The following is a 22,899-nucleotide window of genomic DNA, read 5'->3' on the forward strand; positions in this document are numbered from 1 at the left end:
ACCCACTAAAACGCTCCATTTGAGTCATGTAATGCCTGTGCCGTCACTGGCTAGCTCGTTGCGTCTGCTGACGTAAGGCTCGGTCGCAATGATGACTCCCTTTGGAATTTACGTCTCGGAATATGGGGCCGGCCGCTGTGGCCGAGCGGTTCTAGGCGCTTCAGTCTGGAACCGCACGACGGCTACGGTCGCAGGTCCGAATTCTGCCTCGGGCATGTATGTGTGTGATGTCCTTAGGTTAGTTAGGTTTAAGTTCTGGGAGACTGATGACCGAATGGTGTGTAGTATCTCACTGTAAAAAAACATGTACAAAAACAGCTGAAAATTGTTTTTCCATGTTACAGAGAATGAGAAGAACTCTCTCGTAGAGATCCGAATGAGATCGTGGCTACTACGTGAGCTTCTTTTTGTGAGGACTGTTTTGAAGCAAGTAAATACTCCAGGAAAACACGTTGTCGCTAGTACCTTTATACGCAGCGTGCTGGCCTTCTAATGCAATGTTCGCAAGAGCGATCCTCTTTCGGAGAATTTGTTTTCTATTCTCTTCGGTTCTTACTATTGTTTTCTTAAGTTGCTTTATTCGTAATACAGTCATGTTGTTGTTGTTATTGTTGTTGTGGTCTTCACTCCTGAGACTGGTTTGATGCAGCTCTCCGTGCTACTCTATCCTGTGCAAGTTTTTTCATCTCCCAGTACCTACTGCAGCCAACATCTTTCTGAATCTGCTTAGTGAATTCATCTCTTGGTCTCCCTCTTCGATTTTTACCCTCCACGCTGCACTCCAATACTAAATTCGTGATCCCTCGATGTCTCAGAACATGTCCTACCAACCGATCCCTTCTTCTGGCTCCTCGTCTCCCCAATTCTATTCAATACCTCCTCATTAGTTATGTGATCTACCCATCTAATCTTCAGCATTCTTCTGTAGCAACACATTTCGAAAGCTTCTATTCTCTTCTTGTCTAAACTGTTTATCGTCCACGTTTCACTTCCATACATGGCTACACTCCATACAAATACTTTCAGAAACGACTTCCTGACATTTAAAACTATACTCGAAGTTAACAAATTTTTCTTCTTCAGAAACGCTTTCCTTGCCATTGCCAAGTCCATTGCTGTTTCTCACAGAATTACAATGTCATCGGCGAACGTCAACGTTTTTATTTCTTCTCCATGGATTTTAATACCTACTCCGAATTTCTCTTTTGTTTCCTTTACTGCTTGCTCAATAAACAGATTGAATAACATCGTGGAGAAGCTACAACCCTGTCTCACTCCCTTCCAAACCACTGCTTCCCTTTCATACCCCTCGACTCTTATAACTGCCATCTGGTTTCTGTACAAATTGTAAATAGCCTTTCGATCCCTGTATTTTACCCCTGCCACCTTCAGAATTTGAAAGAGAGTATTCTAGTCAACATTGTCAAAAGCTTTCTCTAAGCTTACAAATGCTAGAAACGTAGGTTTGCCTTTCCTTAATCTTTCTTCTAAGATAAGTCGTAGGGTCAGTATTGCCTCACGTGTTCCAGCATTTCTACGGAATCCAAACTGATCTTCCCCGAGGTCGACTTCATTCAGTTTTTCCATTCGTCTGTAAAGAATTCGCGTTAGTATTTTGCAGCTATGACTTATTAAACTGATAGTTCGGTAATTTTCACATCTGTCAACACCTGCTTTCTTTGGGATTGGAATTATTACGTTCTTCTTGAAGTCTGAGGGTATTTCGCCTGTCTCATACATATTGCTCACAAGATGGTAGAGTTTTGTCAGGACTGGCTCTCCCAAGGCTGTCAGTAGTTCTAATGGAATGTTGTCTACTCCCGGGACCTTGTTTCGACTCAGGTCCTTCAGTGCTCTGTCAAACTCTTCACGCAGTATCGTATCTCCCATTTCATCTTCATCTACGTTCTTTTCCACTTCCATAATATTGTCCTGAAGTACATCGCCCTTGTATAGATCCTCTATATACTCCTTCCACCTCCCTGCTTTCCTTTCTTTGCTTAGAACTGGGTGTCCATCTGAGCTCTTGATATTCATACAAGTGGTTCTCTTTCCTCCAAAGATCTCTTTAATATTCCTGTAGGCAGTATCTATCTAACCCCTAGTGAGATAAGCCTCTACATCCTTACATTTGTCCTCTAGCCATCCCTGCTTAGCCATTTTGCACTTCCTGTCGATATCATTTTTGAGACGTTTGTATTCCTTTTTGCCTGCTTCATTTACTGCATTTTTATATGTTCTCCTTTCATAAATTAAATTCAATATTTCTTCTGTTACCCAAGGGTTTCTACTGGCCCTCGTCTTTTTACCTACTTGATCCTCTGCTGCCTTCACTATTTCATCCCTCAAAGCTACCCATTCTTCTTCCACTGTATTTCTTTCCCCAATTCCGATCAATTGTTCCCTTATGCTCTCCCTAAAACATTGTACAACCTCTGGTTCTTCCAGTTTATCCAGGTCCCATTTCCTTAAATTCCCACCCTTTTGCAGTTTCTTCAGTTTTAATCTACAGTTCATAACCAATAGATTGTGGTCAGAGTCCACATCTGCCCATGGAAATGTCTACAATTTAAGACCTGTTTCCTAAATCTCTGTCTTACCATTATATAATCTATCTTATACCTTCTAGTATCTCCAGGGTTCTTCCATGTATACCACCTTCTTTCATGTTTCTTGAACCAAGTGTTAGCTATGATTAAGTTATGCTCTGCGCAAAACTCTAACAGGCGGCTTCCTCTTTGATTTCTTCCCCCCAATCCATATTCACCTGCTACGTTTCCTTCTCTCCCTTTTCCTACTCTCGTATTCCAGTCACCCATTACTATTAAATTTCTGTCTCCCTGTCTCCCTTCACTACCTGAATAATTTCTTTTATCTCATCATACATTTCATCAATTTCTTCGTCATCTGCAGAGCTAGTTGGCATATAAACTTGTACTACTGTAGTAGGCGTGGGCTTCGTGTCTATCTTGGCCACAATAATGCGTTCACTATGCTGTTTGTAGTAGCTTACCCGTACTCCTATTTTTTTTATTCATTATTAAACCTACTGCTGCATTACCCCTATTTGATTTTGTATTTATAACCCTTTATTCACCTGACCAAAAGTCTTGTTCCTCCTGCCACCGAACTTCACTAATTCCCACTATATCTAACGTTAACCTATCCATTTCCCTTTTTAAATTTTCTAACCTGTCAGTCATGTAAGAGGTTTAAGTTCTACATCGCATTACATTTTAATATTTATTTTACCGGCCGCTGTGGCCGAGCGGTTCCAGGTGCTTCAATCCGGAACCACGCTGCTGCTATGGTCGCAGTTTCGAATCCTGCCTCGGGCATGGATATGTGTGATGTCATTAGGTTATTTAAGTTTAAGTAGTTCTAAGTCTAGAGGACTGATGACCTTAGAAGTTAAGAACCCTAGTGCTTAGAGCCATTTGAACCATTTTGTGAAGCTTTGCAGTATCTTGCCGACAGTCACTCGCAGAAACAAACATGTAAAAACATACCATTGAACCGGGTGCAACGTGATACCGTAAGGCAACACTGTGTAATGTTGTCAGAAATTCGCAAGCCTGCTATTTCAAGAACTCTACACAGCCTTCGAAGGCAGTAAGACGACAGCTCGCAGAGGATACAGCTCGCTTATAATAACTGTAGCCACAAGACCTATAGCGAAACGTATTCTTCCTGGGCCACTTCAGGCACCGACGTTTGGTAGTTCTTGTGCTGTGCAGAAGGATAATTTTGGAAATGCTATCCACATAACCTAAGGCGACGTGAACCATGGTCACACAGGGAGATAACTTGGGGCGAATTGGCAGTGAATATCAGACGAGCTGTGCATGTCTGTGAGCCAGTTGAACGCAGCCTCATATTATTGCCTCGAAGTTCCATGCAACAGTACAACAATATGCTCTGGCTCCAAGGATTAGAGACAGGAACTGTGTCACCTGAGTGGGGTCTGAAAGTAACTGTTAGATGTAGAAGCATCTGAACACCATGCTGGCAGTTGTATTTAGTGGTTTCTGTCGTCCTCGGGGATACGAATACAGTGTCTGCCCACTGAGCCTTCTCACTCGGTCATGTCCACTTCAGTCACAGTTGAACCCCCCAAGAACGGTAAATGTCCATTTCATGTACAATTCTTGCGGTCAGCACTCGAAAACGGTAAGACACAGCAACATGGGCGTCCGTAGAAACTTTGAAGCTTCTCCAAGAGGAGGCAAGTCTAAAACTGCCATTTTTGACAAATTTCATTGGAAATACACAAAACTCATAGTATCTCATACGTTCAATAGTTATCCTCTCGATATTTCGAAAGTGGATAACTTTTATATGCCTACTTGAAAGGTAAAGATGGGTCATTACTGCACCATCTCTATTAGTATATTATTAATAGTTTATGAATATGGCTGTCTCCTTCTTGATTTGACGAGCTGTAGTTACATTCTCACATCATTAAGTTGTGCGTATATTTAGGGAATGAAGCTCGAAAATTTCATAACAAATATTTTAATTCACTTAAGAATAATATTATTTTACAATGATTACAATCCGAAAGCGAAAAAAAATTCAGGCCAATTAAATAAATCCCATATAATTTCATAATACTCCTCAAAGTGGAGAAATAGTAAATAAGGCAAAATGCTTATTTAACTTTGACGCCATCAATACTTTTCTTTTTCCTTCCAGACCGTCACGTACGATGATATTAATCTGTGTTTCGTGTCTTCTAACTTGTAATGTTTGTCAGCACAGTAAAAGTAGATCCAGTGAAACATGTAATAAGAATTGGAAAATAGGAAATGCCATGTGGCTAGGGCCTCCCGTCGGGTAGACCGGTCGCCTCGTGCAAGTCTTTTAAGTTGACGCCACTTCGGCGACTTGCGTGTCGATGAGGATGAAATGATGATGATAACATCCAGTCCCTGAGCGGAAAAAATCTCCGATCTAGCCGGGAATCGAACTCGCGCCCTTAGGTAAGACATTCCGTCGCGCTGACCACTAGCCACCAAGGGCAGACATAAGAATTGAAAACCATGTGTTTTAAAAGGTACATCTACTGGGATAAAGTATAGGTCTCTGACAGTAGCTGACGTGATGAACGTAGGAAATTTTCCAAAACAACCGTGAAATTAGCCTTTAAGAAGAATTTTTACCACCCAAGGACTGATCTATCCAATTTGACATGTTGCTGAGTAGCTACGGCATCCAGACTCTTTCGTTGCTCTGTTCCTTGATCGTGCGTTCCATACAGTTTGAGTAGGTGCTGGCTCCTGGAGAGGACTTATTTTCGATTTTGAAATTTCATAATCATTATCCTCTCTTCTAGCGTAGAAATTGTAGTCCTTCTCTGTGACTGAAGCATTTGGTTCCGTATAATTAGCATAGTCGAACGTTCATGCACCGCCTCACGTTCGTTAGACTAAAACTGGATGCATCCTCAGCTAGTCTTAACAGATCTTGTCTGTGTGTCCTCGAAAATTAGTAACATACTATGTAGAGACGATGGGGAGTAGGAGCAGTGACGACCCTGTGAAAATTGGGAATGGACACCGAATAGGTGAGCTCCTCCGATGTTTATACAAAGCACTGTGGTGGGCATTCCAACTACCCCTTTCCGTACAACGATAAGAGCTGTACGGGGAAGCAAAGTAGAAAAGTTACAGATTATATTTCGACAATGTCCTCTTAAGCTTCGCCGTGACTACAAGACAAGGCCGAAATAGTCACCGCGACAAGAAAGAAACTATATACTTATATGGATATGGTGTCTATTCTTTCGGAAATATCCGAAAGAACAGACACCATATCCATATAAGTATATAGCTCTGGCAATACCAGCCATGACCTTCCTCTTCTGTGCGGATGCACACATATTACCCGAACTCTTACGGGACTTGGTAAGAATGTCTCCCACGAGTAATGAGTGTGTTGGGTAGGGACACTACGAATGTATTGTGTGGACATATAAGGTGAGAATGTGGGTCTCGCGGGAGGCGTGCGCGGGATAGTCCCTGCAGACGTATTATCCTACGTGCCCTCGGTGGCTCAGATGGAGCGTCTGCCATGTAAGCAGGAGAGCTCGGGTTCGAGTTCCGGTAGGGGCACAAATTTTCACCTGTCCCCGTTGATATATATACACGCCCATAAGCAGCTGATGGTATTAATATATATATCTCATTTAGAAATATAACTTGCTGTAAGCACACTGACAACCGAACTAACCCCATTTATGTAGTACTTGCTAAAACCACAGTGCGTCTCTACATTCGACGATTCTAAATATGCAGTTCAGTAGAATTACAATGATTTCCAGAAATACTTGAAAATATTTTGTTTTAATTAACAAAACGTCTGTACCCCTGGTTCCTGTAGGGGTGAACTGCCCCCTCTTGCCCCACTCCCCATTTGCAGACGCCCATACGCAGGAACTTGAAACAGATGAGTCGCGTGTAGTGTAATGTAGTGTACTCACAGAGGACGACCTTGGTGGCAGGCTTGCACAGCGGAGTCACGTGCCTCGCCGGCGGCCGCGCCCGCCACTCGCTGCGTCGCACCACGCGTAGCTCCTTCTCTGCAACAAAGATCGTTCCTGAAGATGGGAGCCAGTGTCGAAACGTTCGTCCTGATTTCTTCAGCTAAGCTGTTAAGATGCGGTATAGACGAATAACGGAATTGTTATCAGAGGATAATTAGATCACTTATGGTCTTCATCTCTTAAGCTATCAATAATGAGCGAAATGTCATTTCTCGTCGCCTTTTATTATAATAAGTTACAAAATTTTAAGTATAGGTCACTTTAAAAAAAGTACTAGGAAATAATTTTATTATGGGCTCTACAGAGCACTTTGACAATAACCTTCTCCGTTACAACAACATTACACTCTATTAAATCAATTTTACTGAACAGAATCTAAAGCTCATTGGGCTAAGAGGATCAACATCTGTAGGTTTCCTTGGTGTAGTTAGGGTGACATTTACTTTCTACAGACACCCTTATTCATCATCCTCAGGAAGCGAGTGTTTCAGCTTATTTGGTGATATTTTGTGTGCAATAGTCAGCCGAATTATTTCGTACTGACGCCATGCAAAAGCCAATATTCAAGGGGCGTTCAATAAGTAATGCTGCAACACATTTTTTTCTGAAAGCTGTTTTTTCTCCGATTCTAATACACCATGTTATTCTCCACTCTTTTGGTTACAGAACCATTTTTTTTTTCAACAATATTTCCGTTAAATGAGACGGCACTATGGCACCTTACTGGGAGGGCTCGTATTCCCGCATGGTACCACTTCACTGGTCGAAGTAGGAGCCAACGTCTTGCTCCTCATCATCCACGTACTTCTCCCTTCAGAGTATATCTTTAATTGGGCCAGACAGATGGAAGTCGGAAGGTGCGAGATTCTGCCTGTAGGATAGCTGAGGAAGGACACTCTAATGAAGTTTTGTGAGCTCCTCTAGGATGCGCAGACTTCCCCGAGGCTTTGCGTTGTCATGGAGAAGGAGAAGCTCGTTTGCATTTTTGAGACGACGAACACGCTGAAGTCGTTTCTTCAGTTTTCTGAGGGTAGAACAATACACTTAAGAGTTGATCTTTGCATCACAAGGGAGGCCATCAAACAGAACAACCCCTTCAGTGTCCCAAAGGTGAGGGTGCGGCTTCGAACTTTTTCTTCGGAGGAGAGATAGTGTGGCGCCACGCCATGGATTGCCATTTTTTCCGGTTCGATGTGATGAACCCATGTTTCATCATCTGAGACGATGTTCTCCAAAAAATTGTCATGATCAGCATCGTAGCGCGCAAGCAGTCACAGCTGTGAGCGTCCGGCCAGCACTCTGGACGCAGGACAGCAACGCGCGACTTTATTGCAATGATGTCAGAGGCCTCGCCCCACGACTCACCGTGCTTTTATTCATTGCCAGGTCTCCACAGACCTTCTATTAAACGACCCTGAACATCTGCGATGCTGTGGTTTTCCGCCAAAAGAAACTCAATGATAGCTCTCTGTTATAGATGCCATTTTGATGGCTACGTATAGTGGCGTCACCTATGAGAACTTCATGGAAATGTAGGGACTAACGGGGAAATATACGATGCCCTATAACAAATTCCGCGTTTTTTTCAACTCAAATTGGCCGGCGAAAACACGCGTTGCATTAATTGCTGAACGCCCTTGGTATGCTACCTCGGATTATGTCGGTGTATGTCACAGAGCGTCTCTAGTAGCGGATCGCTTTCGTTGAAAAGTAAGCAGGTAGGGTCTTTCTTGTGTAAACTCTCAGCATACAGTGCTCTCTTTCATATTCCTTTATCCCAATAAAACTCTTTCGTGCACAAAGTGATCACAGTGGATTTCTTTCCGTTTGTATCACATCCGGTACATCGATGTGGTAAGGAATTGGAGCAAATTTCATCAATAATATCGTCGCGAAGTTTCCAAATTTATGGTTTGCTTTGCGGACATCTTAAAAAGAAGGGATCCATTCATTACATCTATAAATATAGCCATTTACTAGACCTATAACTAGTGTGAGATCTCTTTACTACATTCTTCAGTGCATCAAGTAGAAAGACTGGTCTCCGTCAGTTTATGAACACATTTGATGCCATCACTGAAACTTTTTGAAATACGAATAGTAGCGTTTCAGGAGAAATGGCAAATAGTTTAGAAAGAAGTAGTGTAGACAATTTCAAGGAAAAAATCTTTGGACATAGAGTTACAGCTCTCTGAACCTCTAATAATAGTCAAAAGCACGTGAATTACATACTAAAACAGTCTCACAAGACAGTATCTTACAAGAGTATGAATTTCTTATGGAACCTTTTCCATTCTCTGTTTTAAAGGCGAAATGTTTGTAACTATAGAAATCGGATCATTCATGATAAATGGTTCAAATGGCTCTGAGAGCTATGCGGCTTAACTTCTGAGGTCATCAGTCGCCTAGAACTTAGAACTACTTAAACCTAACTAGCCTAAGGACATCACACACATCCACGCCCGAGGCAGGATTCGGACCTGCGACCGTAGCGGTCGCTCGGCTCCAGACTGTAGCGCCTAGAACCGCACGGCCACACCGGCCGGCCATTCATGATAGATACCACCACATCGAGACTGGGACGGAGAGCTGCCTACTGTGAGTACGTTACCCCCCCCCCCCCCCCCATAGCTTTGGAAACACCATGCTGTGTTTTGCAACGGGGCAAAATGAGAGTGATCTATGTGAGTTCTCGATTACAGTACAGAATAGTTTTCCCAAATAATGACACAGTTGTACAGATAATTATTCTACATTTTCATACAAAGTTGTACATATTTGTATTGCTCAGTTTTACATAAACTGGCTTCAGGTGTCCAAGCATTTCTACTGAACACGCCAGTTGGTGCCAATAGGCGGCACGACTGTGTAGAGGCGCAGGGTGACAATTATTGAACTATACCAAGTAAAATCGTCGTAACTTCTGAACGGTTTGTGCTAGGACGTTCAAACTGCACGGTTGGCCGTGTGGCATGATGAGAATTACTATGCGCATGCGCACGCGCCTTGTTGTTGTCAGCTATTTCATTTGGATGGGTTCGTCAATAAACAAAACAGGCGCATTTTGGGGACTGAGAGTCCGCATTTCGCGAACGAGAAGTCTGTTCCCTCTCGATAGGTGACTGTGTGGCATGCAATGCCCAGTCACGGAATAATCGGTGCAATATTCCTTGATGGCACGGTGACTACCGAACGGTACGTGAAGGTTTTGGAAGATGATTTCATCCCCGTTATCCAAAGTGGCTCTGATTTCGACAAGACGGAACTCGACCCCATCGAAGCAGGTGAGAGCTCCATGCCCTGGAGCAGCTCTTTGGGGAGCGCATTTTGCCTCTGGGGTACCCAGAGACCACTGGCATAGGCCTCGATTGGCCGCCACATTCTCCGGATCAGAATACACGCGACTTCTTTTTGTAGGGCTATATTACAAGGTGTAGAGCAATGACCTCAGAAATCATTGCTGAGCTGGAAACAGCCATTCAGGAGGTCATCGACAGCATCAATGTTCCCACACTTCGGCGGGTCGTGCAGAATTTCGCTATTCTTCTGCATCTCATCATCGCCAGTGATGGCAGGCATATCGAACATGTCATAACCGAAATCCGAATATCTATAGTGACGTTTACATGTTGAATAGAGAGTGTGCACGTCGTAGTTTGTAACTATTTTACGTTTTATTTCGTACAGTTTAATAATTGTCACCCTGTACGTTGTGTTTATAGTTGTGTTTAGTTGTAGTTCCGTTAGCGGTATAGTCAACATCATCCACTGGCATCGAGATACAGGCTCCTATGATGATCGTTATCGCTCAGAAGCATCCATAAAAACGTCAGAACGTCGGGGAAAGTATTTGGCAGTGATCACTAAATGTAACAGATTCAAAACTGTGCTTGAACTCACTGCCGAGCTAAACACAACTAGGCATACGCCAGTGAGTGAGTCAACGCAGAGAAGGGGCCTGGCAGAAAACAACCTCCAGAGTTATGTAGCAGCAAGCAAGCCATTGTTGTACACTGTTAAAAAGAAGAATAGGCTTTAATGGGCTACGAGCACCAACAATGGACAGCAGGGGACTGGGGAAGAGTCTAATTCACTGATGAATCCAAGTCCTAAATGTGTGGAAGTAAAAGCCGTCAATTCTACGTCGTTTACCCCATGAAAGTTTGAACCCTCAGTGCGTAATTTCAACTGTGGAGGGAGTTCCATGATGGTATGGGATCTTTTGGAGGGAACAAAGTCGGAGATTTGGTGAAAGTAGATGGAAAAATGGAACAACAGAATTATCATGCCATTCTTCAGCGACAAGCCCAGACACCTGCTTTGCATCTGATTGAGAAAGTATTTGTTTTGCAGCAAGACAACGATCAGAAACACACATCCCACTTGTGTCAGAAAAATATGAAGTGTCTTGAGGTTCAAGAAATTTTGAAAAACGTGGAATGGTCTCCCCAGTCCCAATCGAACTACTATGGGATGAGATGGACAGCAGGCTCCGAAAACAGGAAATCATGACTTATGAGAGGTCCTGCAGCAAGAGTGGAGACTAAATACAATTGAGACCATGACAAAATTTACCCGTCTCATTCCGAGAGCATGCAAGGCAGTGATTAAAGCAATGGATGGTTATTTTCAAGTTTCTAAAATTTAATAGTTGCATTTACCTTGTATTGTTTGAGCTTAATAAACGTTTAGACGGCATTAAAATGCAATTTTGTAATGTATTTCTTTTCCATTGACCATAATCACTTGGTGTTTCCAAACTTACGGAGGGTAGTGTATATAGCAGGAGATTACAAGTAACGCTTTTTGGTTTTCAACTGCAGTATCGGTCACCAGGCAATCGGCCGCACTCTAAAAAGCGCTCGCCGCCAGTCACGCCGTCATTTTCACTACTACCGCTACTGTGGCATGAGGGCGCTCCCACGTACGCTGAAGCCATTGCCGATGATACGCAAGCATCCACTATCCGGAGCTCTAGCGGTAGTATACTTAAGTTCACACATTGGTACATAGACCCAATTTTGTGTGATTGCCATTTTCATAGGTTTTTACAGGCTTTTGTAGCGGTCACGGCTCGTAATCTACGGAATAGTCACTGTATAGAAGACTGCCTGAGTTTTGTATCTCTATATGTTTCAGTGATCAAATCAACTGGCGCTGCAACTACAGTAAAGAAAGTTATGCATTACTTTTACTATCTGATATTACATGTAGTATAAATTAATACACTATTGGCCATTGAAATTGCTACACCAAGAAGAAATGAAAATGATAAACGGGTATTCATTGGACAAATAGATTATACTAGAACTGACATCTGATTACATTTTTCACGCTGTTTGTGTGCATAGATCCTGAGAAATCAGTACCCAGAACAACCACCTCTGGCCGTGATAACGGACTTGATACTACTGGGCATTGAGTCAAACAGAGCTTGGATGGCGTATACAGGTACAACTGCCCATGCAGCTTCAACATGATACCACAGTTCATCAAGAGTAGTGACTGGCGTATTGTGACGAGCCAGTTGCTCGGCCACCATTGACCAGACGTTTTCAGTTGATGAGAAATCTGGAGAATGCGCTGGCCAGGGCAGCAGTCGACCATTTTCTGTATCCAGAAAGACCCGTACAGGACCTGCAACATGCGATCGTGCATTATCCTGCTGAAATGTAGGGTTTCGCAGGGTTCGAATGAAGGGTAGAGTCACGGGTCGTAACACATCTGAAATGTAACGTCCCCTGTTCAAAGTGCCGTTAATGCGAACAAGAGGTAACCAATGGCACCCCATACCATCATGCCGGGTGATATGCCAGTATGTCGATTACGAATACACGCTTCCAATGTGCGTTCACCGCGATGTCGCCAAACACGAATGCGACCATCATGATGCTGTAAACACAACCTCGATTCATCCGAAAAAATGACGTTTTTCCATTCGTGCACGAGGCCGTTGGGATCCAGCACGGCGTTTCGTATTACCCTCCTGAACCCACCAATTCTATATTCTGCTAACAGTCATTGGATCTCGACCAACGCGAGCAGCAATGTCGCGATTCGATAAACCGCAATCGCGATAGGCTACAATCCGACCTTTATTAAAGTCGGAAACGTGATGGTACGCATTTCTCCTCCTTACACGAGGCATCACAACAACGTTTCACCAGGCAACGCCGGTCAACTGCTGTTTGTGTATGAGAAATCGGTTGGAAACTTTCCCAATGTCAGCACGTTGTAAGTGTCGCCACCGGCCCCAACCTTGTGTGAATACTCTGAAAAGCTAATCATTTGCATATCACAGCATCTTCTTCCTGTCGATTAAATTTCGCGTCTGTAGCACGTCATCTTCGTGGTGTAGCAATTTTAATCGCCAGTAGTGTATCTGAAATCTGTGTCCACTATCAACATATGTTCCTCGTTCCTAGAGAACCACAAAGCGTGCAAAGGAAGTTATACCACCAGCGAAAGATACATCCCGTACGCCTAGGTCAGAACTAGGTGGACTGGAATTATTATTATACTGCTTTCTTGATAACTGGTATCAGTCAAAAATATAGATAGGTTTGGTGAATGAATGGTATCTGTTATTGTGTCTAACAGAGTGAAATGGGAGCGTAGTGGATCTATGACGCAGCGTACCTAACTGAACTAGAAAGTTCGGCACAAAAAGCAGGTAAGATGCCTAAGCAGCAATCAGCCATTCAAACCGATTTATTTGTAAACATGGCTGTTGATATACTTTCCGGGATGTGAGGTCGTGGTCCAAGAACTTTTCTGCTCCTTACGTTTCGTCCAGGACTGCTCTGGACTTCCTCAGAGGCGCTGCTCGGCTGAGTCTTGCCGGCTGACTGGTCGGGTGTCTGAGAGCGACTTATATATTGTGAGAAAGGGGAGCGTGGTTCAGGTGACACGTGATGAGCAGTGATAATCCATAGCAAAGATAAGGTTGACTATCGATTACCACTTGGTCAAAGATAAAAATTGTTAGCAATTTTGTAGAGCCACTGTCCATATATCGCTAAGTTTCATAGCCTCCTCTTTCCTATTAAAATTATCGTGATGTTTATAAATTTCGATAGCTTCTCTATATAGCCGTGGATAGTAATTTAACGTTGTAGATAAAACTTATCTATTTAACGTTGTAGATAAAACTTATCTACAACGTTAAATTACTATCCACGGCTATATAGAGAAGCTATCGAAATTTATAAACATCACGATAATTTTAATAGGAAAGAGGAGGCTATGAAACTTAGCGATATATGGACAGTGGCTCTACAAAATTGCTAACAATTTTTATCTTTGACCAAGTGGTAATCGATAGTCAACCTCATCTTTGCTATGGATTATCACTGCTCATCACGTGTCACCTGAACCACGCCCCCCTTTCTCACAATATATAAGTCCCTCTCAGACACCCGACCAGTCAGTCGGCAAGACTCAGCGGAGCAGCGCCTCTGAGGAAGTCCAGCGCAGTCCTGGACGAAACGTAAGGAGCAGAAAAGTTCTTGGACCACGACCTCACATCCCGGAAAGTATATCAACAGCCATGTCACCCGGTCGCGAAAGCCTTCATTCTATTTGTAAACACCTGACACAAACGAATTTGCTCAGATTGTATACTTTGCTATCTGCGGTGAATTTATGTACTATTATTTCTTGCTTGTGTTACCATGCTAGAATGTTTGACATTCAGCGAGAATTAGTGTGTGCGCCTCACCTGTGCCTAGTTGCATCCTGGCAATTGTAGAGTGGCTGCACTCAAGGGGATAATTTATTGGCCTTGTAGTAGCAATGTTATTGCAACTGCACTTTAGGTACATGCACTTTGCACGGACTACCTGCGGGGAGAAGAACTCGTGCAACGAGACTCATCCTGGGTTTTGCAGACATATAATTTTATGTATGAGAATGGATGGAAGTTAAGGAGGCCCAAATCTCGTGTAAAAGATGGATTTTCCAATAAATCATGCTAACAATCTCTTTTTTACTACTATGTACTTTTGTACATGAATTGTTCAAGTGAAATGTTATTCTTTATCTTTTCTTCTGAAATCCAAACCTCTTCTTAAGGACATTTCTTCTCCTTATTCGGTACAAACACTTTCACACCGGTCCGAATTATACTTCTACCCCTGCCAAGTGCTAACAGAAAACACTGGAAGGTGAAACAGAATCCGGGTTTTTTTTCCAGGGTTACCTGTCCCCAACTCCTACTCTGACTGCTGTTTAGTTTCTAGCGTGAAGTGATGTGCATACTTCTCTTCGGCAGACTGGCATTCAGTCAGTTGTATTCTTTATATATAAAATACTGTATTGTAAGTTTGAAGCTGTCGGTCCAGTGCTGAATGGTGAATGATTAAGATGTGGTAAAAAATGGTAATAATAACTTACTAAGAATTAACTCGCAGATTTCTTAGGTTATAATTTTCCAGATATATATAACAGCTTCTCTGCTTTGGGTATCCGTGACCACTGCGCACCACCTCGAATTACAACATTAGCACACTCACGAACATTGCAAATAGCGCACCAAGAAGAGAGCATTGGATCGAAATAAAATTTATTAGACATCACGATACAGATGAGAAGTTCCCTTGACCACAAAATCAAGACATGTAAACAAATACATTGAGTACAAGTAGACAAATACAGTGCAGCATCAATAACGCGTTGGGCCACTTTTTGCTGAAGTACATGCCGAAATATGGTCCAGCATCGAGTTCATAAGACGTTTGATGTTGTCCTGAGGCAGACTGGTCCACAGATCCTGAACAGCCACATCTAAATTATTTACAGAGCTGGTCTCACACATGCTCTATAGAGGACAAGTCTGGGGAGCAGACAAGTCATGGAAAAGTTGGAATATGACATAGAAAGTCTTGAGCAACTCGAGCTGTATATGGACGAGCATTATCTTCCCGGAAAAGTGGCCCTGGCAGACCTTGCGGGGAAGTTCCCACGTAGGACTGAAGAATGCCATCAGTATAATCCTGGCCCATAAAGGTTCCACAAACCGCAATTACAGGGTATCGGCAACATTATCAGTTGTATCTGTATTTTAAGTGTAAGGGTTGTCTTACAAGGTTTACCATCATTTTATTTCACCCATTTGGTGGTCAGTTGCTTGTTTTTTAAAATTAGCCTTTGCTATTGTATTTGCTGTTTTACGGTAGCTTTCTAATTTTTTTAATATAATTGCCGTTCCTGGCGTGTAACGCCTTCAGCCATAATTGTGCCTATTTGCCTTAAAATTTTAATTTGGTATTGGTATTTTTAGCAGTAAGCCTTAAAACCTTACTTACTGCCATGTCTGGCGTCTGATGCCTTCTGCTGTGTTACTATTTTAATATTTGTAAGTTGTAAATTGCAGCGAGTTCTTAAACATTCTTAATTTATTGCCATTCTTGGCGTATAAGGCTTTCAGTCGTGATCACAATGGCTTGTTTTTAAAACATTATCTGTTGTATCTGTATTTTATGGTGATTGCTAAATTGCAACGCTCTGAAAACACTATTATTTTACACAGTTGTTTATTCCTTCATTAATAACGTGTGTTTTTTTATTTATTATTGAGTCTGGAATTACTGTTTTGAAATAATGTGTATAACTATAGAAGGCAATCAATAGCAACTGACTACAGCCCCGTCCACAATCGTAACCGCATCCTGTCTTCCCTTGACTACCAGGTCTCAATTATGTCGGCTGTGCTGGCGATGTGATACTTGACAGCGTGCATGGAACTGTACCGTTCACCAGGCTGTTTCCACAACCGTATGTGCTTATCATCCGTTCCCAAAAGGAATCGAGATTCACCACTAAACATAACGTTTTGGCAGTCTGCGGCAGTCCAAGTCGTTCTGGTTTGGGACCACTGTAGATAGTGTGGCCAGTGTCTCAGTGTTAACGGCAGTACAGTGCAAGGGTGGCTAGACTACAAATTCGCGTCCGCAAGGCGTCTGTAAATGGTTTGTGGAACAACTGGCACGCATACATTTACTTGCTTCGTGGAGTGAGCCATTGTAGGCTCTCTGAACGCTTGTCGCACCATCCTTCGATCCCCTCGCCTCGTTGTCTTCCTGGTAGCACCAGAACCAGAACATCGTTTGTGGGTGCCATCTCCTGTCCATTGCACCCAACATCGTCTGAAGGAACATTTCAAACGGTCGACCTGGCGAGCCACACGGCGTCTCGACCAGCCTGCGGTTTTCAAGCCGATGATTAGGCCCCTCTCAAGCTGGCTTAACTGTGAGCAACGTTCTATGACGTCTATCTGGCATTCTGCGCTTACTAACGTCCTCCTAGAGTCAGGATATGATCGTCGCGTGTGTGATTGGTCCACTACGCGCCGTTTAAATAGGACCGCCTGCCTGACTGCAGCGCTATTGGAGGTTCTGTGGCCATGCGCATTGGCACCTCACTTGGATCATCTGCATATCAGATCTCACTGTACTTTTCAAAGTACTCGAATAATGGTAACAAAACTAATAGCTGTGTTAGAAACCAACGTCGTTTATTCTTTTTAACAAATGCTGCGAGTTTCGCCACCAAATAGCGTCATCTTCAGACCCCACCTTCGTAGCAAGTACAGAATCCAGTTAATTTTGGCCCCGCTGCATACAATTCTGTTCGTTGCACATGTTGGAGTATACGCTTGATAACTGTTCCCGTTCGAAGACTTCGTAGGTCTTTGTCATTGCGGTTGAGGATGGCAGGTTACGCTTGGGGCCTGAAAATGACACCGTTTGGTGTCATGTTGTAAGACGTGTATATTTCTATTGTTTATTGTCAAACCACAATTTATGAAAGATATTTATATTTTATTAATAGGATTAAGTAGGAATAAATAATATTTGTCATTTTGGAAATAATTGTGGTAGCAGGGAATGTCTGCACCAAAGTATTGTTGGCAGGAGAGACCGCATCTTGATATAATTTTAAAAAGGGCGGGAGAGATCGCGTATGGATACATTTTAAGATAAGAGCGGGAAAGACCGCGCATTGATACATTTTGTAATGGTAGCAGGGATTGTCTGAACCAGAAAGCATCGTTGGCGGGAGAGACTGCACTTTGGCGTTCGTAGAAAGTCAGTAGTAAGCGAGATGTGAAGGGAGTCGGTAGCAGGTCTGAAGCGAGAGGTTGAGAGGAGCGGTGTGCCTGCCAGCCACCAGCTATGATTTACAAGAGATTATAAACGGATGTACAGAGACATCAGCTAACTATTATCAGAAGAGGAACTAATATTATTGACTTTTTTTTTTTTTTTTTTTTTTGAGAAACTCAAGACTTCTGAATGTATTTTTGCGCAATGCTAGTTGTAAGGTTATTGTAAAAAGTAAGTCCCATTTGAACGTTTGTAGAATCATTTCATTCAGAATACAATTAATTTTTGCCAGCAAAATTGCATTATTAATTATAATCCATCCCAAAAACCATTAGCGTAAAACTTTGCAAAATGTTATTGTTGTCAAGAAAAAGTTTAACTATGAATTACGTAACTTCAGTCGAATCAATTAAAGAATAACGTCAGCTTTGCTATTAAAGAATAACGTCAGCTTTGGTAATAAATACTGCCACTTATTATGACAACCCACCAGCAGCTAATAGAGTACAGTAAAACAGAGCAAGTAAACTTATGTCGCAGTTCGAAGTAGCAGTCAGGTGGCGATCCAGTAACAGTAAAAAAGGTAAGGAACAGTTTTGGGTTATTGCAGGCAACGACTGAGGGCCACGACGACGACACATTCTATGTTTCGTCGAAATAATCAGAAAATCACTTTCAATAAGCAGCATTTAAATTTGTATGCGAAGATTGAGAAAGAGAATTAATTTCAAACGGAAGATTTCATTTGTTATTATTAAGCAAGAGATAGAAATCCTAAGGGAAGGTTTCATAGGTTACTGTAGAAGGGAAGGTTGCGTAGCAAAAGAGATATAGAGGAGACGGGAAGGTTTCAATGTATCATGTGTTAAAAAAAATAACGACGTTGGAATCCAGCACAGCTGTTGGTTTTGTTATCATCATTCAAGTACTTCATGTCCGACTGCTGTCCCACTGTCCGTGATGTATTGCCAGAGACCTATTTGCGAAGATTCACGTTTGTACCTTTCACCCCTCTGGGTGCACTATTTTCAAGGTTCCTGTTTGTATTTTAGGAACGACAACTTTATTATGATGGCGTTTTCGTATGTTGTGATGTTCTCAGCTGATACCTACACTTCCTAAAAAATAAAAATAAAAGCAATTGAATTGAAGTTTTCTTATACTTATAACTAGACAATGATGCAGCGGCCGAAATCGTGATTGTTAAAAAAATAAATAAAAGGTAAGGCGGAACACGCCATTTCTAAAATATTCCAGGACTGTGGAAGCACACAAACAGAAAAGTAATGGAACAAGTTTACTAAACTGACATTGCGAAGAGCAGCAGGAATATTTCAGGGTGCTGTTCTTACCTTGGCAGCCATTGCTCACGAACAGCCTCTTCTCAACACTGTGTGTCTGCAAAACTTGGCTGATGTTAAGTGACCCCAACACGTAGGCGACTTCGCCCACTCGAACATTTCGTGAGTTTGACACATGTACTGCCTTCCGCTCTTGATACCAATCCCCAGTGAACGCCTGGTCGTTGCTAGTCTCGTCTTGCTGATCTGTGTCTGCGGAATCCTCTTCGCTGACGTCCTCGTCATGGTCCACAGTATCTTGCACCTGAGGTTCTTCTGCAAGAGAAGACGTGACGCTATGGGCCTCGCTGGCTGTCTCTGATAGCTGGCGATTGAGGGTGCTGTCCAATTGCGATGAATCATCTACTGCTGCCGTTTCTAATGTGCCAGATATTACACTTCCATTATCGACATCATCTCGTACAGGTATCGTGGTCGCCACTGTCTGTACAGAGAGCGTCCCACTTTGCTGAGAACCGTATCTGCAACGAAAATAATCTACATCAGAAGACCATAGGATGTTTCTGAACACTTCTCTTATTAAAAACTAGCCTTAGTAACAAGCATATAGTTCGACACATGCAATGAACACACCTTCTCCTCCCTCTCTTTGTGTCCACTTCTTCTTCCTCCTGTCTATTCACTTCATCGACCAAACTATATCTCCTCCTCCTCCTCCTCCTCGTTGTCTCTGTCTTTTCATCTGCCCTGCCCCTCTCTTTGCACATTTCCTCCATCCCCTCTCTCTGACCTTACCTTCTGCTCCCTTCCCTCTGACAGTATCCTTCTCTCCTATCCTCTTTCCATCTCCATTTCCCCATCTTCCTCTTCCACCTGTCCTCCCCTCTCTCTGTCCATCTCCTCCTCCCCCACTCTGTCCTTCCCCTCTTTACCCATCTCAACTTGTCAGCAGCCATGCTCATCGGCGTATGTAGTCCCTGCAATACAATTCATTAAAGCAGGCCGATACTACTCCGACAACATGCCTGTTATACAGGAAAGGCTACATATCAGGGGCTCGAAAATCATTTATTTGCTGTTGACATACAGGCCACCATGCAAAACAGGTTGATAAAGCAGGCCAACACTACTTCAGCATAACATATATGCAGTGCAACCTACATGCCAGGTCCCAGAAAACCAATTCTTTCCCCTCACATTTAGGCTGCCTGCAAATGCAGGTTGATTTGACATGCCAATACTGTTCACACACAAGAGTCCTGTCGTTTTCTCTCCCCATATCTCTGCTTGTAATGGAGCTATTTGGTTATAACTCCACAGTGGTGATAATCATGAAGTCTGCCGTTTTTGTGCCAAATTTGGTTGAAATCAATACAGGGGTTTGGAAGCAGATCCCAGACATACACACATACATACACTCTGCTTTATATATATATATATATATATATATATATATATAAAACAGATACCAGATTAACAAAAGTCATTCCAGTTTATTCCCAAATTCTGTGGCACTGGTACAGTAACAGTGGTAATTATATAGAGAGAAATCAGTCATGGTTGCAATAAAGACAGATTTATTAGTTCTTCATTTGCAATAAGTTTCCCGTGCACTGAGTGGCATCTTCAGACAATATAATCTGTAAATAATCACCTCATGAAATGAAAAGTCAATTTCATGCGTCTGACTTCTCGTTTCATTTGGAAATTTGTGGTAAGTTCCTATGGGACAAAATTGCTGAGGCTATCGGTCTCTAGGCTAACACACTACTTCATCTAACTTAAAGTTACACTAAGGACAACACACACACACCCATGCCCGAGCGAAGACTACTCAAACCTCCGATGGAGGGGGGGGGGGGGGGAGCTGTGCAAAACATGGCCAAAGTGCCTTAGACAGCGTGGCTACCCTGTGTGACCCTCATTTCAAGAGATGATTATTTATCTATAGTTCGATTTTCTGAAGATGCCTCGCAACACAGACAAAACGTGTCGCAAACGCAGAACTAATAAACCCATCTTTATTGCAACCATGACTCAATTATCTCTATAATGATAGCAGATCAGTAAAGATGACCATTCAGTTCGTTTTTTAAATGGATGTTTCTCTTCTTTTTCTACTGGCTTCAGTATACGTTTGCCCCCTTTTTCCCTTATTTTGCTTTTACAGTGTTGGGTCTTAACTTTTCCGCTATTTATGCGTTGCATTACATTCTCCTTACATGTAGTGAGTACATGCCGTGAAGTTTTATGCAGACCTTGTCTCGACTGTAAACTGCTAGGCTCATTTCCTTTACTCGTACATCACTACATAATTAAACAGAGATTCTGTAAAGTAACAGAAACGACCAATATGATGCACGCTGTAAAGAAATGAAAGATGATTAATTCAAAGTCGATAATGAAGTCGTAAGTAGTGATGTGCTTCTCGTAGCTCCGATAGGGAAGGAGGGGGGAGGGAATCTGTTCCCATATTTTCAATGGAACGATCATCACAGCATTTGGCTTAAATGATGTATGAGAACCACGAGAAACCTACATCTTGATTATGGCTGGATGGAGATTCGAAGCACAACCCTCCTGAAGGATGTTCAGTGTGCCAGCCATTTTGCCAGTCTTCTCGGAAGGCAGTAATTAAATTTACCTTTATCCACATCTACATCTATGTGATTACTCTGCTATTCACAACAAAGTGCGTGGCAGAGGGTTCAATGAACCACCAGACCTTTATGGTCCTGCACTGTATACTTTCCCATAAAATCATAGTAATTTAAAACCTGCAATTTTATTGTATTATTTATTTCATGAGCAGAAAGATCTTTCTTTAAGACAGCGCGAATGCTAACGGACGTGAGCTTGCACAGCTGTATGAAAGAGAAGACGATGTTTGATGATGCATGTGTATAATCAAACGAATGGCGTTTTCAATCTTTGTTAGCGCTTATTTCTGAAAAAAACGTTTAATTTTTTCATTAGTAGCTCAAAACAAAGGAATTTTCGACATACGTTTGTATGGCCTTTTTTCCTTGGTGTGATGTTTCTTATCTGCCACCGAAATTTGTAACACTTTTATATGGTGATGGAGACAACAGTTTTTGTTCGGTATCTGTATTGTTGTTGTTGCAGTCTTCAGGCTGAAAATGGGTTCGATGCAGCTCTCCAATGTAACCTATCCTATACGAGTCTCTTCATCTCTGCATAACCACTAAAACCTTCATTCACTTGATCTTGCTTAATGTAGTCAAACATCAGTCTCCCTACGTTATTTTACCCTCATATTTCACCCCACTACGGAATTGACGGTTCTTTAATGTCTTAGGTCGTGACCTATCAATCAAACCCTTCTTTCACTCAAGTTGTCCCTTAAAATTATTTTTTCCCTTCTTCGATTCAGAGTCTCCTGATCGGTTTTACCCACCCGTATAGCTATTCTTGTTAAAGCGGCGCTTTTTGGATGGGGAGGTGCCCTATATCGAATCTGCCCGGCACATTAACGATGAGGTATCAGTGTGGGAGCTGACTTAGATGTGATTTTCAGGCAGTTTCCAGGCATTATTTACACGATTCGCAACCTTTTATAAAACTTTCATACAATCTCATATGAATCACACCACACGCAGATAAGTGGGCTACACACGCTGCATCCCAGGGGGTAATGGGGTGGCGACAGAAAAAGTGTTGAGCCACTCTTGAAATTAACCATGCCAACTTAGTTAATAACCACGCCAAGCCTTCGCAGATGCGGGAAAAGGCACAATAAAAAGAGGACCAAGATTTCATTAGTTAGAACATCTACCCATTACTCTTCAGCACCCTTCTGTAGCACCACATTTGAAATTTTCCACTCTCTTCTCTTCTGAAATCTTTATTGTCCACGTTTAACTTCCTCACAAGGCAACACCTCAGAAAAGAGATTAATAACACTTTTACTGTTCCTGGAAAACGCTTA

General features: G+C 42.4%; 1 protein-coding gene across 1 annotated transcript in view; it reads right to left on the reverse strand.

Moving 5' to 3' along the window:
• Window positions 1-22,899, reverse strand: part of LOC126482114 (uncharacterized) — a 191,300-nt gene that overhangs the window by 35,998 nt on the left and 132,403 nt on the right. The window contains exons 4-5 of the mRNA XM_050106089.1: window positions 19,002-19,471; window positions 6,482-6,580 (exon numbers count right to left, since the gene is read on the reverse strand). Of these exons, the coding sequence (XP_049962046.1) occupies window positions 6,482-6,580; window positions 19,002-19,471 (569 nt within the window). The remainder of the gene's footprint in view (window positions 1-6,481; window positions 6,581-19,001; window positions 19,472-22,899) is intronic.

Source organism: Schistocerca serialis, chromosome 5 (assembly GCF_023864345.2).
Source record: "Schistocerca serialis cubense isolate TAMUIC-IGC-003099 chromosome 5, iqSchSeri2.2, whole genome shotgun sequence".
In the NCBI taxonomy this organism is placed as follows: domain Eukaryota; kingdom Metazoa; phylum Arthropoda; class Insecta; order Orthoptera; family Acrididae; genus Schistocerca; species Schistocerca serialis.